Source organism: Polyodon spathula, chromosome 7 (genome assembly GCF_017654505.1).
Source record: "Polyodon spathula isolate WHYD16114869_AA chromosome 7, ASM1765450v1, whole genome shotgun sequence".
NCBI lineage: Eukaryota > Metazoa > Chordata > Actinopteri > Acipenseriformes > Polyodontidae > Polyodon > Polyodon spathula.
In genome coordinates this window covers 30,451,346-30,469,986 of record NC_054540.1, presented here as the reverse complement: position 1 = coordinate 30,469,986, position 18,641 = coordinate 30,451,346, and the positions used below count along the sequence as shown (strand labels likewise).

Genomic DNA, 18,641 nt, shown 5'->3' with positions numbered 1-18,641 from the left:
AAATCATACTTAAACTGCTGACGGTAAAAAATGTAACTAATCCATTATATCTGGGATGCAAGACGCAACAGACGTGTTGACTCAAACTTTTATTTATGCACGCTAGAATTTGATTGGCGAAAGATAACATTGGTTTATTGGAGTTTGTAAAAATAACTTTTTGCAGCTTGGTAGGTAACCTTTTCACTTCCTTGTTTGTTTAATTATTGCGGTTTTTGCTGCATTCATTAATTATTTTCTCTATTTTAAGTTTCCAGGGCATTTTGTTAATGGCACATGTGCAATACACAAAGCTTAAGTGTATTTGTATTTGTTGCTTTTTTTTTTTTTTACACAACAGTACTCACATTTTTGGTCACCATCACAACTGTTGCAAGAAACCAGGGTTCCGTACTCTGCTGGTGTTAATGTACCTCTCTGCACTTACAAGCATTTTAATTCGATAACATTGTTACCGTCCTGGTATGTGTTTTCTTATTTTTATATACAGACCTGAGTCATGTTGCATTCGTAAATAGTGACACTTGCTTTTAAAGGCAGATGCATTAAAGCATTTTTGTGCCTATAACCCCTAAAAAACAGTTATCAAAATGTTTTTGTTGTTGTCATTGTAACTATTTTAGTCGCAGTCTGCAGCCGTGCATCATAATTTATCATTTCTCTGTGATAAATTATGATGCACGTAACCCCGGTTTCCTGAAAGAGAAGATGACCACCAACGAACATTATGTATAGGATATAATTGCCCATTGGATAGGTATCGTTGAACTCTCTGTACCAGAGCTGCCAATAGGCCCCTTCCTGGGATGATGCACTCGGTCCTGCCTACCCAGGGATTAAAACTGTCATCCTGTGGAAGCCATTTCTCTTTTTACATCGAACCCATGAGGGTGACCAATGTGACCTCGCAGTTGGAGGTCGTCTTCTCTTTCAGGGAACAAGGGTTATGGTAAGTAACTTAACATTTCCTTTCAATTCGAAGACCACCACCAATGAACATTATGTATGGGATAATGTATACCGGGGCAGTTGCGAGGGAGAAGGAACGGCAGCATATGGGGGATGCATGCGAACTGCATAAGCCAGTGGTTAGCGGTGTGTGCTTACACCCTCAAGGACCCTTGTGCCTAAAGAAGGCAGAGTAGAATCTATCTCATTAAGACGGCAGAACCTGGAGAAAGTTTGTGACGTAGCCCAGCTAGCCGAAGTACAAATATCAGACATTGAGGGCCCTCTGAAGAGGGGGCCTGGGGTCACTGAGGACTCTGCGCCACCTGGGGCCGCTGCCTGGTTGAGCCACCTGGGGCCGTTGCTAGTCCTGCAGGACTGCAGGAAGCACTGGGGCTGGAGCCTCAGAAGAGGGGGCTGCCAGCTACAAAGAAGGGGGAGGAGGTCAGAAGACCAGCTCCCCCAGCTGCACGTTCGTGGGAAAAAGTACGGTGGCCGGAGCCCCATAAAGGGGAGCTGCCACCCATGAAGAAGGGGGGGGGGGGGGGGGGGTTAGGAGACCAGTTCCCCCTGCTATAGTTAGGCTGGAGCCCCAGGAGAGGGAGCTACCTGCCAGGAAGACATGGGGGGAGGAGATCCTCCCACCATGGCCACCCCCATGGATTATTCTGGACTCCTCCTCCGGGACTTTGAGACTGAGGGGGGAGGTGGCCGTTGGGGCCATATGTGCTGCGCACAAGGGGGGGAGAATGTGATGGAGTTCCTGCCCGCCTCCTATAATTTGTTATTATCATTTTTGTACTGTTTTCATTATTTGTGATTGTATTATTGTTTGTTTTAGATCAGCAGGGAGGGGGTTAAATTCCTCCCTGCCAAATACATGTGAGAATGTGGCTGGAACCTTAATTGGCTAATTGTTAATTATTGATTAATTGGGCTCTAGCCACAGACTATAAAAAGCCAGGAGGAATCAATTACTGGGTTGGAGTGGTTTGAGTTGGAGAGTGTTTGAAGACTGGAGTAAATGTTTGAGGTAAGAGTTTGGATGCTTTGTGTTTTGCCAAAATTGGTGTTTAGTTTGGAAACCTTTGTTTTGTGTTTATACCTTTTGTTTGGCCCTTGTGCCTTTTGATTTTGTGTTTTTGTAAATAAAAGAAGTTTGTTTCACTGCATTTTCCTGACTGAGTCTTCCCTCTACGGCTATCCTGTCACACCACGCATATGGTTGCGGATTCTCCAGGCTGCACATCCAAGGACTGGAACTTCTGATGATTGGTGTTCAATGATAATAAAACAACATCATCTGGTAGTGTGAATTAATATCAAATGTAATACCTGCAACTATTTGTTTTACAACTTTTTAATCCATTCGATATCAAATCCATTTTCTTTGACTTTCACTAAGACCCGACTATGAAGTGTCCAATATTCCATCTGTTTCGGTGACTCATATTCAGAGCTTGTGTCCAATAAATAGACATGTTCCTTAATTCTCCATTTGTTTAAAAATATAAAATGTGGTAAAGAGAATAATCTGAATAAACCCTCCAGGTCTATTACTGTTCCATGCATTTATAAACTACTTTTATACAAAAAAGATACATAAAGATGACCCTTGACCTTTGTGTAACTTGCAGGTTTGAAGATTACTGATGGAACAGTTTAATATTGTAACAATATTGCATTTACAGAATAATTTAAAGGTACAGATCTGATTCTGTTCCTTTAAGAAGTCACATCAATGCATAATGCGCAAAGACATATTTTCAGGGAGGCAGAAACTGCTCTGGACAATCATTCAACTCAGCCATCAAGCAACCAACCTGTTTCTTGTGAATTTCACAACTGGTTTTATTTTTCTCAGAAGATCTGGGGCACTTTCTTCAAATGAAGTGAAGTTGAAACTTAAGGGTGCCTTTTTATGACATAGCGGTTTCAGATACAATTATAATAATCCAGAATCAATTAGTATATGTACAAGTCCATTTTAAGAACCCCTGTGGCAGAATTGGGAGTTTGTAGGTATTTTGCTATTTAATTATCTTTTTGTGTCATCTATTTCAGCCTTTACACAAGAGGTGAGCCTTATAGGTTGAGAGCCCTTACAGTGCCAGGGTCCAGACTTAATCTTTTATATCTCAGTCCTCCTAAGGGGGCAGCTGCCAGAATAATTACAGCTAGCTTATCCAATTCCTGACAGCAGTGGCTGGGCTGGGAGCAGAAACGAACATCACACACGCACACGCACACACGCAGGCGCATCTGTTCTATCAATCTCCCTCTCACACATCTTTAACCATTTCAGTACTGTGTTCAACACTCCTCAAATATGTGTTTGTTTTTTTTTTTTGGTTCAACCACAGTACTTTAATTTTCTTATTGTGAGACACACAGTGTCTCATACATATAAACGCTTGTGTGTACATAATGTACATTTTGTTCAATCCAGTAGTGAAAGACCACTTTTAAGTAGCTTGAAAAATATGTAGAATATCTATTCACTCACAGCTCTTAATGGCTGCGTTAAATAATTTAAACAAGATTCTAAAACAGGACTGAGGCCTGGACACACAGGTTTACGTCACTCTTGAGCTTGGGTTTGTCGACCTACTTAAAGATGAAAGAGCCTACTTTACAGGTCATGACTGCTTTTACTAGCAAGTAGGTACACTGGTACACTTGTTAGACCATGCAGTTCAAAAAGGACACTGTAACCCTGGAGACCAGCGAAGAGCAACCAGAGTAATACCAGGCCTGAACGTGTTAAAAGAATTAACAAAGTTAACCCTAGCCAAAACTTTAAGCACAACAGCGACCATGACCAAGTGACATAGTTGGAAATTAGGTAAAAACAGAATTGGTGAGTAGAAGATACTTTTTTTCATAGTGATTAATGTACTTTATGGAATGTGTTACTAAGCCATGTTTGATGCTGAATCAATGGGGTGACAAAGTTTTAGGGTACTTGACAAAATGGTAAGATAAATAAGCTACTAGGAACTGGACGGGCACTGAGGCCTAATGACAGCATCTCATTCTGAATTCACATCACGATTTGGGGAGAACAATCCTGGACCTTCCTCAGGCACATGCCAATTGTGTCAAATCTTGTGTACTGTGGACTTTCTTTCCACTGTGGGATAAGTTTAAACCACCATACCCATTTCACTTGTGATGTACTCGATTAGAAATCAGAGATGAAAAGCTGGTGTGGTAATAGGCTCAGTTTTTACCTTTAAAGGAGAGACATCTGTGAACAAACTTAGCTTTCTTTAAGACATAAAACAGCTATCAAAGAGTGACTACAAGCTTAGATAATTCTTGCAGTTGTGTGGTGGATGTTTCACATGCTTTAGACCAGCCTCCCAACCTCAGTTTAATGCGAATGTACAGGATTTCACTACTCATACAAGCCTCGTCTGCTGTTCTGCACCCTATATCTCAAACACACTCGCACACTCACGCATACATGGAGATACTGTTTATAAGAAGCCAGCTTTGGTATTTGGCTTTAGGATCAGGATTTAAGTGCTGAGTGCTCTGATTACAGCACCAGGGTCTGTTATGCAAGAAGTCCAAGCTTTTCTACAAGAAAGCAGTGCATTGTAAAGAAATGAAAATAGACGAGGCAGGAGAAACAGTGAGAGGGTGGCAAAGACAAAAAAGGTGAAGGGAAAGAGCTGTGGGAGGCAAATCTAGAGAGAAACAGGGAGAAATTATTTAGGGAAGAGAGAAGGAGGAATAGAAATCTTGTGGAAATAGGTTAGGAAACTCTTGCGATTCCTGCGTGCTCCTGCAAGAAAATACTTTTGGCATGCTGGTTTAGGAGCTGGAGAGGACGCTTCTCACTCCCCCCCAGTGTGGCTCACCAGGGGCATGGGGCTGTGGCTTTTCCTAGCCTGGATGGTCTGGAGGCTTGTGAACCCAGCTTTTGCTTTCTCCATGTCCGAGAACCCCCTCAGTATTAGCATGCCCACAGCTGGTGACCAGGGAAACACTACAGTGGCTGTGACCACTAACGTACCAGGTAAATGCAGATCTCTCTTTCTTTCTTTCTTAAGCTTGTTGATCATTATTTTTGTGCCAAACACACCATGAAATTCATTCCACAGTTACCCTAATGTTTTTGTTGAGTGCAATGTTTTACTTTTAAGTTAACTAAATGTTTTAAAATTCACCACTTAATTTGCATGCACAGATTAAAGTGTTTCCCCTATTTATTAGTATCAGTTACTTTTGGCCTTACCAACACCTTAATATAGAGGATGATCAGAAAGTAAGTTTACCACATCATATCATTTATGTGGTAAACTTACTTTCTAATCACCCTGTACATTACATGATATAAAACATTAAGTTGCATCTTCCTTCTATTTGGAGACAGAGATCTACTGATAATGATAATAATCAAAAGAAGATTTTTCATTTTGTTATGAGGGAATTATTTTGAAGGTGTCCTGAATTCATATTATGGGGTATTATTATTATTTTTTCAGGGGCAAATTCATTTAATTGAGATAGTAATGAGATTTTACTATTTTATCTCATATAGTGCCATACAGCTTTTACATTCTGGCTCTTAAGAAGGTAACTCCAGACCTGTGAAAGAGCTTCCATATGTTATTATAACATTTGCATTTAAAAAAAAAAACTCTGTATATGTTTCTTGTGTATGTATATACAATACAAAATTATGCTTTCATTTTGTATTGTAAGACAACATCATCTCAGGACCAAGTTCCTAATAGTTTACAATATCATCTCAATTTCATAAATCTTTGCATGGACATTTCAGTTTGTTAAAAACAATTATTCAACATTCTAGTTCAGAGTGTAATAAATTACATGCCCTCCCAGTGGATGTAATAAAATATAATAAAATAAATCAGTAATAAATACAGTTTGGTATTTATAACATCAACTAGGGGCTACAGTGTTGTACTCTGATGTACCAGCTATGCTTGGAGGGTAGATGCTGAGAGTTTTGTTGTGGCCAGAGAGGTGTTTTAAACAGTTACCAGGATATGATGACTAAAACCTGTCCTGTGACGTCATTCAGTGGTGCTGTATGTTTTAATTGAATCCACCCTTAAGGCACGGCTTCATGGTGCATTTGTGCTTATTTAAACGTGGAACACAAAATTAATTTTGTTTACCAATTGTCATCGCAATTGTTGTGTAATTGGACACTTTACATCTAGATAAGAGTATATTTGTCTTAAAAGCTTGGACGGCCCTGCACTACAGTATACAATATAGTATAGACTTACTGTTTGACTTCTTAAAAGAAAACCATTAGGTCCAGTAAGTATACAAGGCAATAATACTTCTAATCAGATATACAAGGTGATTATCTCTCTGGGAAACTTGCCTAGCCCTTTAATGTGTGATAGGTAATGAAATAAATCCATAAATCGTTTCATAAATAAGTTAGTCAACCTGTATTTTTGTATCTGGTACAAAGGTAGAGAAAGCTGGTTAATTTGATGGTTCATTTTTTTTTTGTTTGAATTTGGGGTAACACAGCAAAAACAATGCATAATTATAACCACACTCCATAAAACACTTATGAGTGTCTAAGCATTTTCTGGACAGCATGGTTGCTTTTACTATTTTTTTCTGAAAAGAAAAGAAAACGTTGATATTAATAAATTACCTTACATGCATTCTAACAGTTTGTTTTTCAGTTTACAAAAAAAACCAAAAAAACAAAAAAAAAACAACTTAACATAGTAGTAAATGTGAAAATTTGTATTTTTACCACCAACAGTGGACAGGGGTAAAACATTTTTTTTAATGTGGTTTACAAGTAAAAACCACAGGATTTGATCCAGTCAATCTCATAGTGTGCCACTGTAGAAGTAAATATTTTATAGCCGTCTTATCTTTCTTTAATCAGAAGCTATTCTGGGAGTTTCACATGGATGTCTCCCAATGCCCTTGCGGGAACCCAAAGCAGGGGGTAAAGACACAGCTCCCTTCTGACAGGTGCAGCACTTCAGAATGGAGAGCGCTTACAGAACGCATTCATCTCTCTTTTATCATTGCCTGTAGGCAGCGAATTGCTTTGTGGAATTTACTTTGCTACTGTACTTCTAAGGAAACCGCTCTGCTGATGACACAGTTCATTCTAACATATCATTTACATTCATTTTAGAATCTACTTGAATTTACACACTCATTCCTAATGCCTGGACCATCTACTGAACCACTGTACGCACATACAGAGGGACCTCATAATCACTTAATAATTGCACAGTAACTGTACAGTATACACCTGTATATGCAGCACACTTTTGTGTAAATGGGCTGTCCCTCACATAACTGATTAGCATGTTATGGAATCCTTGACATAAACAATGCTGTGTTAAAATGTGTCCAGTGATGGCTCCAGGCTTCCTCTTTCCATTAGCTACAACAGCTTTCTTAATGAGTACTGCACATTATGACAAATTAAGTAGTTTCTAATAGAAATTGTGACTGCGTAGCCATGTGGTGAAGTCAGGCCAGATGCAGGAAGATAAACACTGACAGCTACTGCAGGGCAAAAGACGGGAAAAAATATGATCTGATACAAGAGACAACAAGCTTGTTTTTCAATAAACATGTCTCATTCAGTTTTCATTAATTCCAATCAGCCCAAGAGACTTGAAAAGGTGGAAATAGCAAATGTGAATAGCTGGCACACACCTACAAAATGCAATTGGTTATAACTGAACAGTTTTTGCCAACACAGTCTCCTTAGCCCCACACTGTGTGGCCCAGCACCCCTTGCATCATGGCTCCTTCTATGTGGAGGCTGGGTCGGGCACCTCTCTGGGCTCTGTCCTGACATTCTGGTGCAACGAAGGGTACCAACTGGTGGGCAGTGAGAAAGTTACCTGCACTGTCAGAGAAGGCACCCCCCAGTGGAGCAACTACCTACCTGTTTGTGAAGGTAAGAGATGAGCTTTGACCATATGGATCCACTGTGTAGAATTAAACTCTCTCATTAATCTATTTATTTAATGTGATTGTAGCTAACATAATAATTCCATAAAGCTTACCCATTTTGCATGTCTATTAGCTACATATGTCTCAAATGTACAGTTTTTAAAGAAACAAATAACACACACATGCATTTTAATTTTAAAAAATACTACAAATATGATGCTGGGTTATCATTTTACTTCCCTTGGCTTCCAAGAAGTCTGTTACTGCTTAATGTCTTTGGTCATTTCACTCTACCAATATCTTCCGGGTTAAATTATGTCACTGGCTGAAACCAAATCCGTCATTAGGGGAGCAGCTAATTGGTTATTGACAGGAAAGAAGCCATTGAAGAGGTGAATGTGTACAAAACTATTTTGTTAACAACAATTACTTTTAAGGCTTTGGAAATCTAGTGCTCAAGAAAGGTGAGTACAGTATTACTAAAAGGAAACAGTGGCAGACTTCCTACTGTCTCCCTGTAATAGACAGTCGTCTGTTAGCACACCTCTCTCCTGCCCTGAACACCCCCTGCCATTTAGTCCTAGGCATCTCTCAAGCAGAGACTTAGAATTGTGCAGAGATGAACAGCTAATGTATAACTACATCACTTTAAATGTTATCTCTAAGGGATTGAAAGCTGTGAAAGAACTCAGCATCCTTTAAGACTTAAACTAGCTTCTTAGGAATAACCCCAAGCTTGGCTCATTCTAGCAGTTCTGAGATGGTTTTGGGATGTGTGCAGTAATGCCCACTTTGGACTAGGCTAAGACCACATCTTTTAAATGGGGGTACTAACCTCTGTTCTGCTGACATACTGTATGCTAACCCCAGGCTCTCTCTATCGCAGTGATTCCCAAACCTGTGGACCGAGGGCTACGCGTGGCCGTGCTGGTCTCAATCATCAGTGGCATCATCATCCTGGCCATGTCTGCGTCCTTCTTCGCGTGCTGTGTGCGGGAGAGACTGCAGTGGGCACATGGCAGGAGGAGGGACAGCAGGTAGGAATTCAGGTGCTATTCCTCTGTTCTGTAGAAATATTCAATCACATTTTACAGACAGTTATCCTAAAGTTTCAATATTAATGTTTTTTTTTTTTTAATTATATATATTAAGTCCTATTGGATGCTGCTGCGGGAATATATTCTATATATCCATTTTGGAATTTTTAGATTCAAGGACAGAATCTCATGGTTCCAAATTACGCTGTGTTGGAAAAGTGGATCCCAGAATTCAGCCGTTAAATACATATATAAACATATTTTCTAAACATTACATGCAATATGAATAAACATAGGGTCTCATTCACTAAAGGGTGTTGGTCACGATTCCTTATACCACACAGTAAATGGGATTTACCTTGTGTTAAATAACACATAGTGTTTTTACAGCTTCCCATTTGTTTGCATTGAATTAAGGTTGAGATTGAGTTATGTAAAACAGCCTGGGAAATACAGCTAATAAGACCTCTAATATCAGGTATTCAATAAGGGGTGGTAAATTTGTCTTTGCCTTTACTGTGTGTTAACAACAAATGGGAAGCAGGTGGTGTAGCGGGGGCAGAGCGGGCGCAGCGCCACACTGGTACTTTTTTGTATTGTAATGGGGCACTGCTTCACCACTTATTTAAAAACTAAAGTCAGCATTTTCTTTTGATACTTTTTATTCAAATCGTATTGGATCCAAGCCTCAACTCACAATCTCCAGAAGCATAATCATTAGCTAACATTAAACACTACCCCTATACCAACCTATCCTGCTGTCAGTTTTTCATGTCGCCCACTGGGCAGGCTAGCAAGGGCAAGATACTGTATGATTTTGATTGGTTTAATTGTCTGTCATGTAAAGCACCCTGGTCCTGGTGTCGTGTATATTTACGTTTTCACATCTAAGATCATATCACAACATGGTTTCCTCACAAATTACTATTAAAGAACTTAGTCACTACAGTTCACCAATTATGCTATAAACTACAGCAATGCATTACTCCAATAATAATTCACAGTTCTGGCTTAATGTTAATTGATTAAATCATTAATGTTTACTCTCTGTAAAAGTGCACCTTGTTTCAAACAAAAAACCACAGACAATTTAAGAAATAATGATTTTTAACTAGTTTTATTATATAGCACACATGGATAAGCAAAGACAATACATATCTAAATCTAATAGCTATAGGCAACTATTGATCGGTTAAGAATGATATATTTACCCTTGTGGAACTTGAAGAAAGGTTTTAAGAGCAGAAATGTTTCAAAGTTTTGCAAGTCCAGTTGTAAAAAGAGTCCATTAAAGTGCAAAACTTGATTTAAGAGTCCTGGAGTTTTGTTGCAAATTGTTAGATTTCCAAGAACAATGTGTTTTCTTTTAAAATCCCACGTAGAAAATCAATTGCAGTTAATCCTCTTCAAAGATATTGTCTTTTGTTTGCAGTTCAATTCAAAGTTTAGTTCCAAGGCAGATCGAAGTTGAAGAAGGTTTTCCCCAACAAGGCATCTTCTTTGTAGCTTCCAGATATATAGATGATTCCTCAAAGAACAGGTCCAGAATAGATCCTGAATGGATGGAAAAATCAAGACCCAGAAATCACTCGATTTCCAGTCTTTTAAAATTGGCATGAGATGGGTGTTCTGAGACACCAGCCAATCATTTGGGATTGACCCAAAATGTAACCTCATTGGCAGTCGTCCTTAGAAAAGGGTGTGTCCTTGATCTTCAAAGAATTCTTGTCCACGCTTTGTCCACTCCTATTTGTTCATTTTAAATTGTAACTTATTCTTTACAGATTTAACCATGTATGTGACAAATGTTATTGTAAGGCACAAAACAAATATTTTCAATCCTTAATATCATACCGACAGTTATCAAAATACAATTTGACAGACAACGATCATCACAATGTGTATAGTGTTTGGTATTGTTAGCTTAAGAAATTTATGAACACAATGTTAGTGTCAATCTTGTATTTAGAAAGTTTTAGGAAAACTATGTGTACTCATCTAAACATTTTAAAGGTTTGCTGACTGGCAAAGCTAATTCAAAAACACTCTCTAACCCACTTAGAGTTACTCATAAATTTCAATAGACATTTTAACACCTGGGCTATATACAGCCATTTTATCAGAGTCTGACCATTTAGAAAAACAGACACACTTTCTTGAGCCACTTGGCCTGGCATCCTTATCTAATCAACACAATCTTGTTCATTTCTTCTTGGCCCTGGCTAGCAGATAGGCATGCTTCCTTAGTTTCTATTGAAGCTTGCATTTTAAGTTGGGTGAGGGGAGATGAGAAAGAATGCAGGATTAACTCAGCACATACAAGAATAATATAGAATTATATTAGAATACATACATTTCCTTCACACTGGGGACCCACTGTGTCTGCTGGTTTTCATTCCAACTGAGCTCTCAACTACTTAAGCAGTTGCAGAGTTCAAGCTACTTATAAAATGTTATTGCTAACTTGAAATCTGCATCTGTTTAAGAGGTGAAAATAATAAAAAAAAAAAGCCTAATTAAGCAAATTGTCATCCCAATGAAGGGTCTAGTTAAGTAATTGAGAGCTCAGTGAGAATGAAAACCAGTAGACACAGTGGGTCCCTAGCAGCAGGGTTGAAAAGCAGTGACGGGAATGCATGCATGTGATTGGGGGAGCATGCACGACAGCACAAACTGGGATGGGGTATTTAGAATAAGCAGAGGCAGGGGCTGGCTGGAGAGTGAGTTTTGGAGCTGTGGGAGAGAACTTGTTTCAGTGACTCACTGTGTGACCCTGAGCAAGTCACTTAACCTCCTTGTGCTCCGTCTTTCGAGTGAGATGTTGTTGTAAGTGACTCTGCAGCTGACGCATAGTTCATACACACTAGTTTCTGTAAGTGACCTTGGATAAAGGTGTCTGCTAAATAAATAAACATTGTTATAATATATCTTAAATGCATTTTCAGATATATTTAAATCATTTTCAGAAAACTGAAATTCAATTTAAGATATCTAGAAGTCTTCCTGTTAATTGAGAGATATATAACAATCATTTTAAGATATCTCAAAATAACTTCCTGTTCATTTAGAGATACACCCCTCGCTCAATATATTGCGGGTGTTGGGGTCCAATACAAATCCGCTATATATAGAGGGCCACGATATAGCGAGAGACCCATTGAAAAACAAATAGGCCACCAAATACTGTACAACCACTCCCTCGTTTTATTGTGGGCATCAGGGTCCAATATAAATCTTCTATGCAACCTGCTTTTTCTCATATAACAAGCAGCACACCATTTTAATTCGTACTGTGGAGGGTAATTGCTTCTCATCAACTTATGTCTCCAATTAATTTCATGAATCTTCCTTTCCCTTGTCTCAAATGCCCAAACCTGCTGCATTGACATAATCCATTCCCAGCATAGAAGGCTTGTTGCTAGGGAGCTGATGTCACTGCCCTGTGATTCTACAAGTAAAGTCTAAATTGAAAGCGTTGTGAAGTATCTCAGGTGCCAACAAAATCTAAAAACTTTGCAGGGGGTGAATACTTCTGCAAACCACTGTAAGTCTGTGGTCTGACTACAAATTCAATTTGTCAGACTTTAATGTAAGGACAGGTCACATTTGAAACAGGGAAGACCGCAGGACATTGCCTAATCCCTAATCTGACCTCAACTTTATTAAAACAGATTGTTACAGTCCTGCTCAGTTGGGTGCTACGACGTCAACCTGACAACAATCACTAATCCAACCTTAACGAACAAGTCAAAATAAAAACATTGCTAAACCACATGATCTCATTCAATTAGACTACTACAGGAGTAATGGTTGCTGAGACTTTTCAGCCAGCACTGTAGTCCCTCGTTCTACCCGTGCTGCCCATTTTTACCCACGACTGCAAGCCCCATGTCTGACTAAAGCATTTACGAGTAAACACTCATACAGAGGGTCCTCTTAATCATGTAATCACACAGTAACTGAAAAATATGTGTATAAAATTGCAAGTTGATTGAATTTTAGCCAAATGCAATCCAACACAATGTTAGCCAATAAGAGTAACAGCCAGACAGACAGACAAAAATGATCAGCACAATTTTTTGAATGGGGATCTGAAAAATAGGTAAGTTTGAATGTATTGCTTGGGCAATACAGAGAGACATGGGAGGTGGAGTTGATACACCCCTCAGGTGCACATGATTTATTCATACAAAAGAAAATAAACAAAGGGGTCATGTGACGTTACCAGAGATGGTAATGTACAAAGGACAAATACAGCAAGCTGTACACAGTGCAAAATTACACACACTACAAAAACTACAAATTTATAAGATGCCACACAGTGCGAGTGCTAGCCTTATAAACGAGGCATCCCGCTCCAGGAACCTGCTACACAACGTAACCCTCGCTATACATTACTTGGGATCATTATCCTCTAAACTAACTTACTTATGAGCCAGTATTCATACGACAACTCCTGCTGCTTCATACGGCCTGGCTGGGCATTGCCTTCACAAGCACTGCGTGCAGTTTCAGTGTTGTGTAGCTGTCGTTCCTACAAAACGGACTCTCTGCTCCTGAGTATATGCTGCTCCCTTCTGTAACACGGTGTTGCAGTCGCCTAGAGCAATCTCCACCAATGTTTTTAAACTGACGGACACATGGTCAAGACCTGCCCACCTGCTGATTGAGGACCAGCACAGCCAATCACTTGCTGCCCCTTCCCCTCAACCAAGCCTAGCAGGCAGCAAGTCTCAATCGAGTGTCCGTCTGTAAACAATAATTTAATCAAACAAATCAACTCCAAAAAGACACACAAACTCATTTCCACATACAAATTATACCAACACTAATTCCCACCTGTGCTAGGCAATCACCCTGCCACAAGGTGCCAATCATATAAAGACACCATATCCACATAAAGGGCTGAATTACAAAACCAAAGTTAAGCATGATGTGATTGGTACTACCATCTTGACCCGAATTTCATTTTATTAACTCAAAATGGCAGCTTTTGAAAACTTGTTACATGGGAGCATATCTATCTAACATGATTTATTTATGTGTGATGTGTCTTGTCACAGTAAGGAGAATATTGGCATTAGGAACAGCTGTGACAGTCTCTCTTATTGGGCTGCAGATCACATCTTTCATTTAAAATATGTATTCTATATCTGAAGAGCAGACAATTATTTATTCAGGGATACCAATATATTTAGTAAGGCTATAAAACAGGAAACAAATACTTGACAGACCCTAAGCTTTTTTTTCTTTTGTTCTTCCAGACATCAGAAAGGTAACAAACACCTGCGAAGAAGAGCATGCTGGAGTGAGCGAGAAGAGGATGAGTGGGAAAGGACACCCCCAAAATGTCTCCCAAGCCAGCTGGATTACCGCCTGTCCGCTCCCAAAAGCCCCCTCTACCTGGGAGAGTTCAGGGGGTATGAGAACCAGGGGTACCAGAGGTAAGGAACATTGGAGTTTTCATTAATAAAGTACTTGTATGTTATTATAAATGTTTGACAGCTATTTGCTATTCGATATGCTGATGGATGTGGCAAGATTTATTGTATCATCAGGATCTTTTTGTGTTATAAGAGTTCAATTGTTGGTGAAAAAAAATGTGTTCTTAATCATAACAGTAATATTTCAATGGTAATGATCGCCAAATAAAATGCAGGTTATTTCAACCTTTTCATTCACTTTTGGCCTAACAAGACCCCTTGTGAAAGGGGTTTGTGGGTATCCGCTGTTCATGTTGTTGTAAACAAACGAAAAATCATGTGATACTGCCAGCAAAGGTAGAACACAGTAGACATATAAAAAGTGTAAAACAAATGGGAACAGAAAACATTGAAAAGAAACTAAGAAGGAAAAGGTTGCTATCAACACGACTAGCGCTACTCCCAGTAAACTCCAAATAATGATAAAAAACACTGATGCCAGTTTGACACACATGGTGGTTGGAGGTTCTGGCCTCTTAAGGTTTGTTATCCGAGGTAGCGTGGATGGTCCTGTCCCAGCTTTTAAGCAGTCTCTAGGTGTGTCAGCATTTCCCTTCCATGTCAAGACACCCTGGTAGGACAGCTGGCAGGGCGTCTCTGGGGGACTGCCTAGCTCTCTAATTATTTACAAAAAACATGAAATGAAAATCAAATATACTTTCATGTGCCTCACCCCTGCTCCAACGCTCAACAAGTTATTTTACTACTTTTCAGATAAGTACCTCCATGATGACATTGTCACTGAAATCCATTGATCTAAAACATTCCAGAATACTGCCATCTCTAATGTTAACAGGAGTTGAGTTCTGTAAATGTGGAGCATGATTTCAGTATCCACTTGCAAACCAGCGATTACAAGCGATCTTTGACCTTGTGTATTTTCTGGTTAGACCAGATTGTAGACTGCAGATGGAATAGATAGCCCCTGTTTGAAATGGTGATGAAATAAGAGTTTTAAAGACTGGTTTCGAAGGTCCAGAAGTAAACCTCTGATCAAGTACATATGGATAGCTTTGTTATTTGTGTTTGCTTTGTTTCCAGGAGCCAAGAAAACCTGCTAAGCGCACCGTCACGAGGACTGTATTCTGAACCCCAGGTGTACCCCCACGTGGTGCTGCAGCGAGTCCCAACACCCACTGTCCCGGTCTACCTGCACCTTCCCGCCCAGCCTGCAGACTCTCATACTCAGATCATGTCAACATACACAAACCCAGCCTACTGCAGCCCACAGGGGACCCTTCAGAGGCACTACCAATAGGAACCTGAACACCTACATCACGTTCTGTAGGGACTGCTTGTCCAAGCGCACTAGCTTCCTGGTGAGAACGCTTTTCCAGGCACGCTTCCTGTACAGACTGAAATGCCTTCCTAGGTATCAACCAGGTTCAACCATGATTGATACCTAGTAACTGGTTGTGGTGAAACTCCATGGTCTATTGAATTTGAATGAGCCTAACATGGTTAGGATGTTATTTACCAAGTATGGTCTGACAATGATTAGCTATAATAAATCAAGGTTGTCCATGTTAAACATGGTTTAACTGTAAACACAAAGCACAACATGGGCTAACATGGTTTAAACATGATACATTCATCAGGACAGGGAGGTTTTATGTTGATGGTGTCCATTATCAGTACCTTTCTGAGACCTTTTATAAACATCTGTAAACTGAATGAACGGTACCTTACTGTATGGGGCATTGCATGTTCAAGCACACTGTTCAAAGCATATTTTTGATCAGTTTTAAAAAGGTTTATATAAATCCACTTTCAGCCTCCTGTTGTATGCTCCTCTTTCAACCTTTGCTTTTGTTCAGACTGGCAGGCACTCCATCTGGATACATAAAAATGACTTTTGGAAGAATTTTGTGAATTTGACCTGGGTAAGCTGCAATGGTCCAAGGACCCAGGGGTGTAGTCAATATTACTGAGGTCCAAGTTTTCAAAATGTAATTTGTGTTTTATTTGTAATATTAGTATTGTTATAATTAACACTACTGCAAAAGAATCAGTTGATTTCCCAAAACCAGAATATAGGGGCAATTTATCTGAATCGAAGTTTACTAGGATTTATTTGCACAAACGAAAAATAAGCGTCTTTTAGTATTTCTTACTTATATAGGAAACACCTTTTGGTTTGTTTCTAAATGATAAAATAGATGGGAAAGCAATGTAATCTTGGGTTTGTAATGATTGCTTTTCATCACTATATGTCAAACGAGCTGTTTAAATTCTGTGGTATATCAAACTGTAATCCGCCACTGCTGGAAATCCCTCCTGTGATGTCACTGGTTGGAGAAGGCAGCAGGAGAAGTGTGAGAGTACATTAAGTGAATTAAATGAAGTGTTATCGGTAAGTGAAGTGTGTGAAGTATGTAAAGTGTGTGAAGTACATGAAGTATGTGAAGTGTGTATGAAGTGTTTGAAGTGTAAGTGTGTGAAGTACATGAAGTGTGTGAAGTGTGCAGAGTGAAGTGTGTTAACATGTGAAGTGTGTGTGAAGTATGTGAAGTACAGTAGCTTACGAAAGTATTGATCCCCCTTGGCATTTTTCCTATTTTGTTGCCTTACAACCTATCATTTGATTTACACAACATGCCTACCACTTTGAAGATGCAAAATATTTTTTATTGTGAAAGAAACAAGAAATAAGACAAAAAAACAGAAAACTTGAGCGTGCATAAGTATTCACCCCCCCCCCCCCCCCAAAGTCAATACTTTGTAGAGCCACCTTTTGCAGCAATTACAGCTGCAAGTCTCTTGGGGTATGTATCTATAAGCTTGGCACATCTAGCCACTGGCATTTTTGCCCATTCTTCAAGGCAAAACTGCTCCAGCTCCTTCAAGTTGGATGGGTTCCGCTGGTGTACAGCAATCTTTAAGTCATACCACAGATTCTCAATTGGATTGAGGTCTGGGCTTTGACTAGGCCATTCCAAGACATTTAAATGTTTCCCCTTAAACCACTCGAGTGTTGCTTTAGCAGTATGCTTAGGGTCATTGTCCTGCTGGAAGGTGAACCTCCGTCCCAGTCTCAAATCTCTGGAAGACTGAAACAGGTTTCCCTCAAGAATTTCCCTGTATTTAGCGCCATCCATCATTCCTTCAGTTCTGACCAGTTTCCCAGTCCCTGCCGATGAAAAACATCCCCACAGCATGATGCTGCCACCACCATGCTTCACTGTGGGGATGGTGTTCTCGGGGTGATGAGAGGTGTTGGGTTTGCGCCAGACATAACGTTTTCCTTGATGGCCAAAAAGCTAAATTTTAGTCTCATCTGACCAGAGTACCTTCTTCCATATGTTTGGGGAGTCTCCCACATGCCTTTTGGCGAACACCAAACGTGTTTGCTTATTTTTTCTTTAAGCAATGGCTTTTTTCTGGCCACTCTTCTGTAAAGCCCAGCTCTGTGGAGTGTACGGCTTAAAGTGGTCCTATGGACAGATACTCCAATCTCTGCTGTGGAGCTTGCAGCTCCTTCAGGGTTATCTTCGGTCTCTTTGTTGCCTCTCTAATTAATGCCCTCCTTGCCTGGTCCGTGAGTTTTGGTGGGCGGCCCTCTCTTGCCAGGTTTGTTGTGGTGCCACATTCTTTCCATTTTTTATAATGGCTTTAATGGTGCTCTGTGGGATGTTCAAAGTTTCGGATATTTCTTTATAACCCAACCCTGATCTGTACTTCTCCACAACTTTATCCCTGACCTGTTTGGAGAGCTCCTTGGTCTTCATGGTGCTGCTTGCTTGGTGGTGCCGCTTGCTTAGTGGTGTTGCAGACTCTGGGGCCTTTCAGAACAGGTGTATATATACTGAGATCATGTGACAGATCATGTGACACTTAGATTGCACACAGGTGGACTTTAATTAACTAATTATGTGACTTCTGAAGGTAATTGGTTGCAACAGATCTTATTTAGAGGCTTAATAGCAAAGGGGGTGAATACATATGCACACACCACTTTTCCGTTATTTATTTTTTAGAATTTTTTTAAACAAGTTATTTTTTTCATTTCACTTCACCAATTTGGACTATTTTCTGTAAGTCCATTACATGAAATCCAAATAAAAATCGATTTTAATTCCAGGTTGTAAGGCAACAAAATAGGAAAAATGCCAAGGGGGGTCAATTCTTTCGCAAGCCACTGTACATGAAGTATGCAAAGTATATGAAGAAAAAGTGTGTGAAGTGTACAAAGTGAAGTGTATGTGAAGTACATGAAGTGTTCGAAGTGAAGTGTGTTAAC

At 39.7% G+C, this 18,641-nt stretch overlaps 1 protein-coding gene across 1 annotated transcript; it reads left to right on the top strand.

Moving 5' to 3' along the window:
• Nucleotides 1-4,528: 4,528 nt before the first annotated feature.
• On the top strand, nucleotides 4,529-16,651 carry zgc:162331 (uncharacterized protein LOC793007 homolog). Its single transcript, XM_041253913.1, has 5 exons — nucleotides 4,529-4,975; nucleotides 7,685-7,885; nucleotides 8,768-8,918; nucleotides 14,183-14,362; nucleotides 15,443-16,651. Exons 1-5 carry the CDS (start codon nucleotides 4,825-4,827, stop codon nucleotides 15,657-15,659), a joined length of 900 nt encoding a protein of 299 aa, XP_041109847.1. The 5' UTR covers nucleotides 4,529-4,824; the 3' UTR covers nucleotides 15,660-16,651.
• The last annotated feature ends 1,990 nt before the right edge of the window (nucleotides 16,652-18,641 follow it).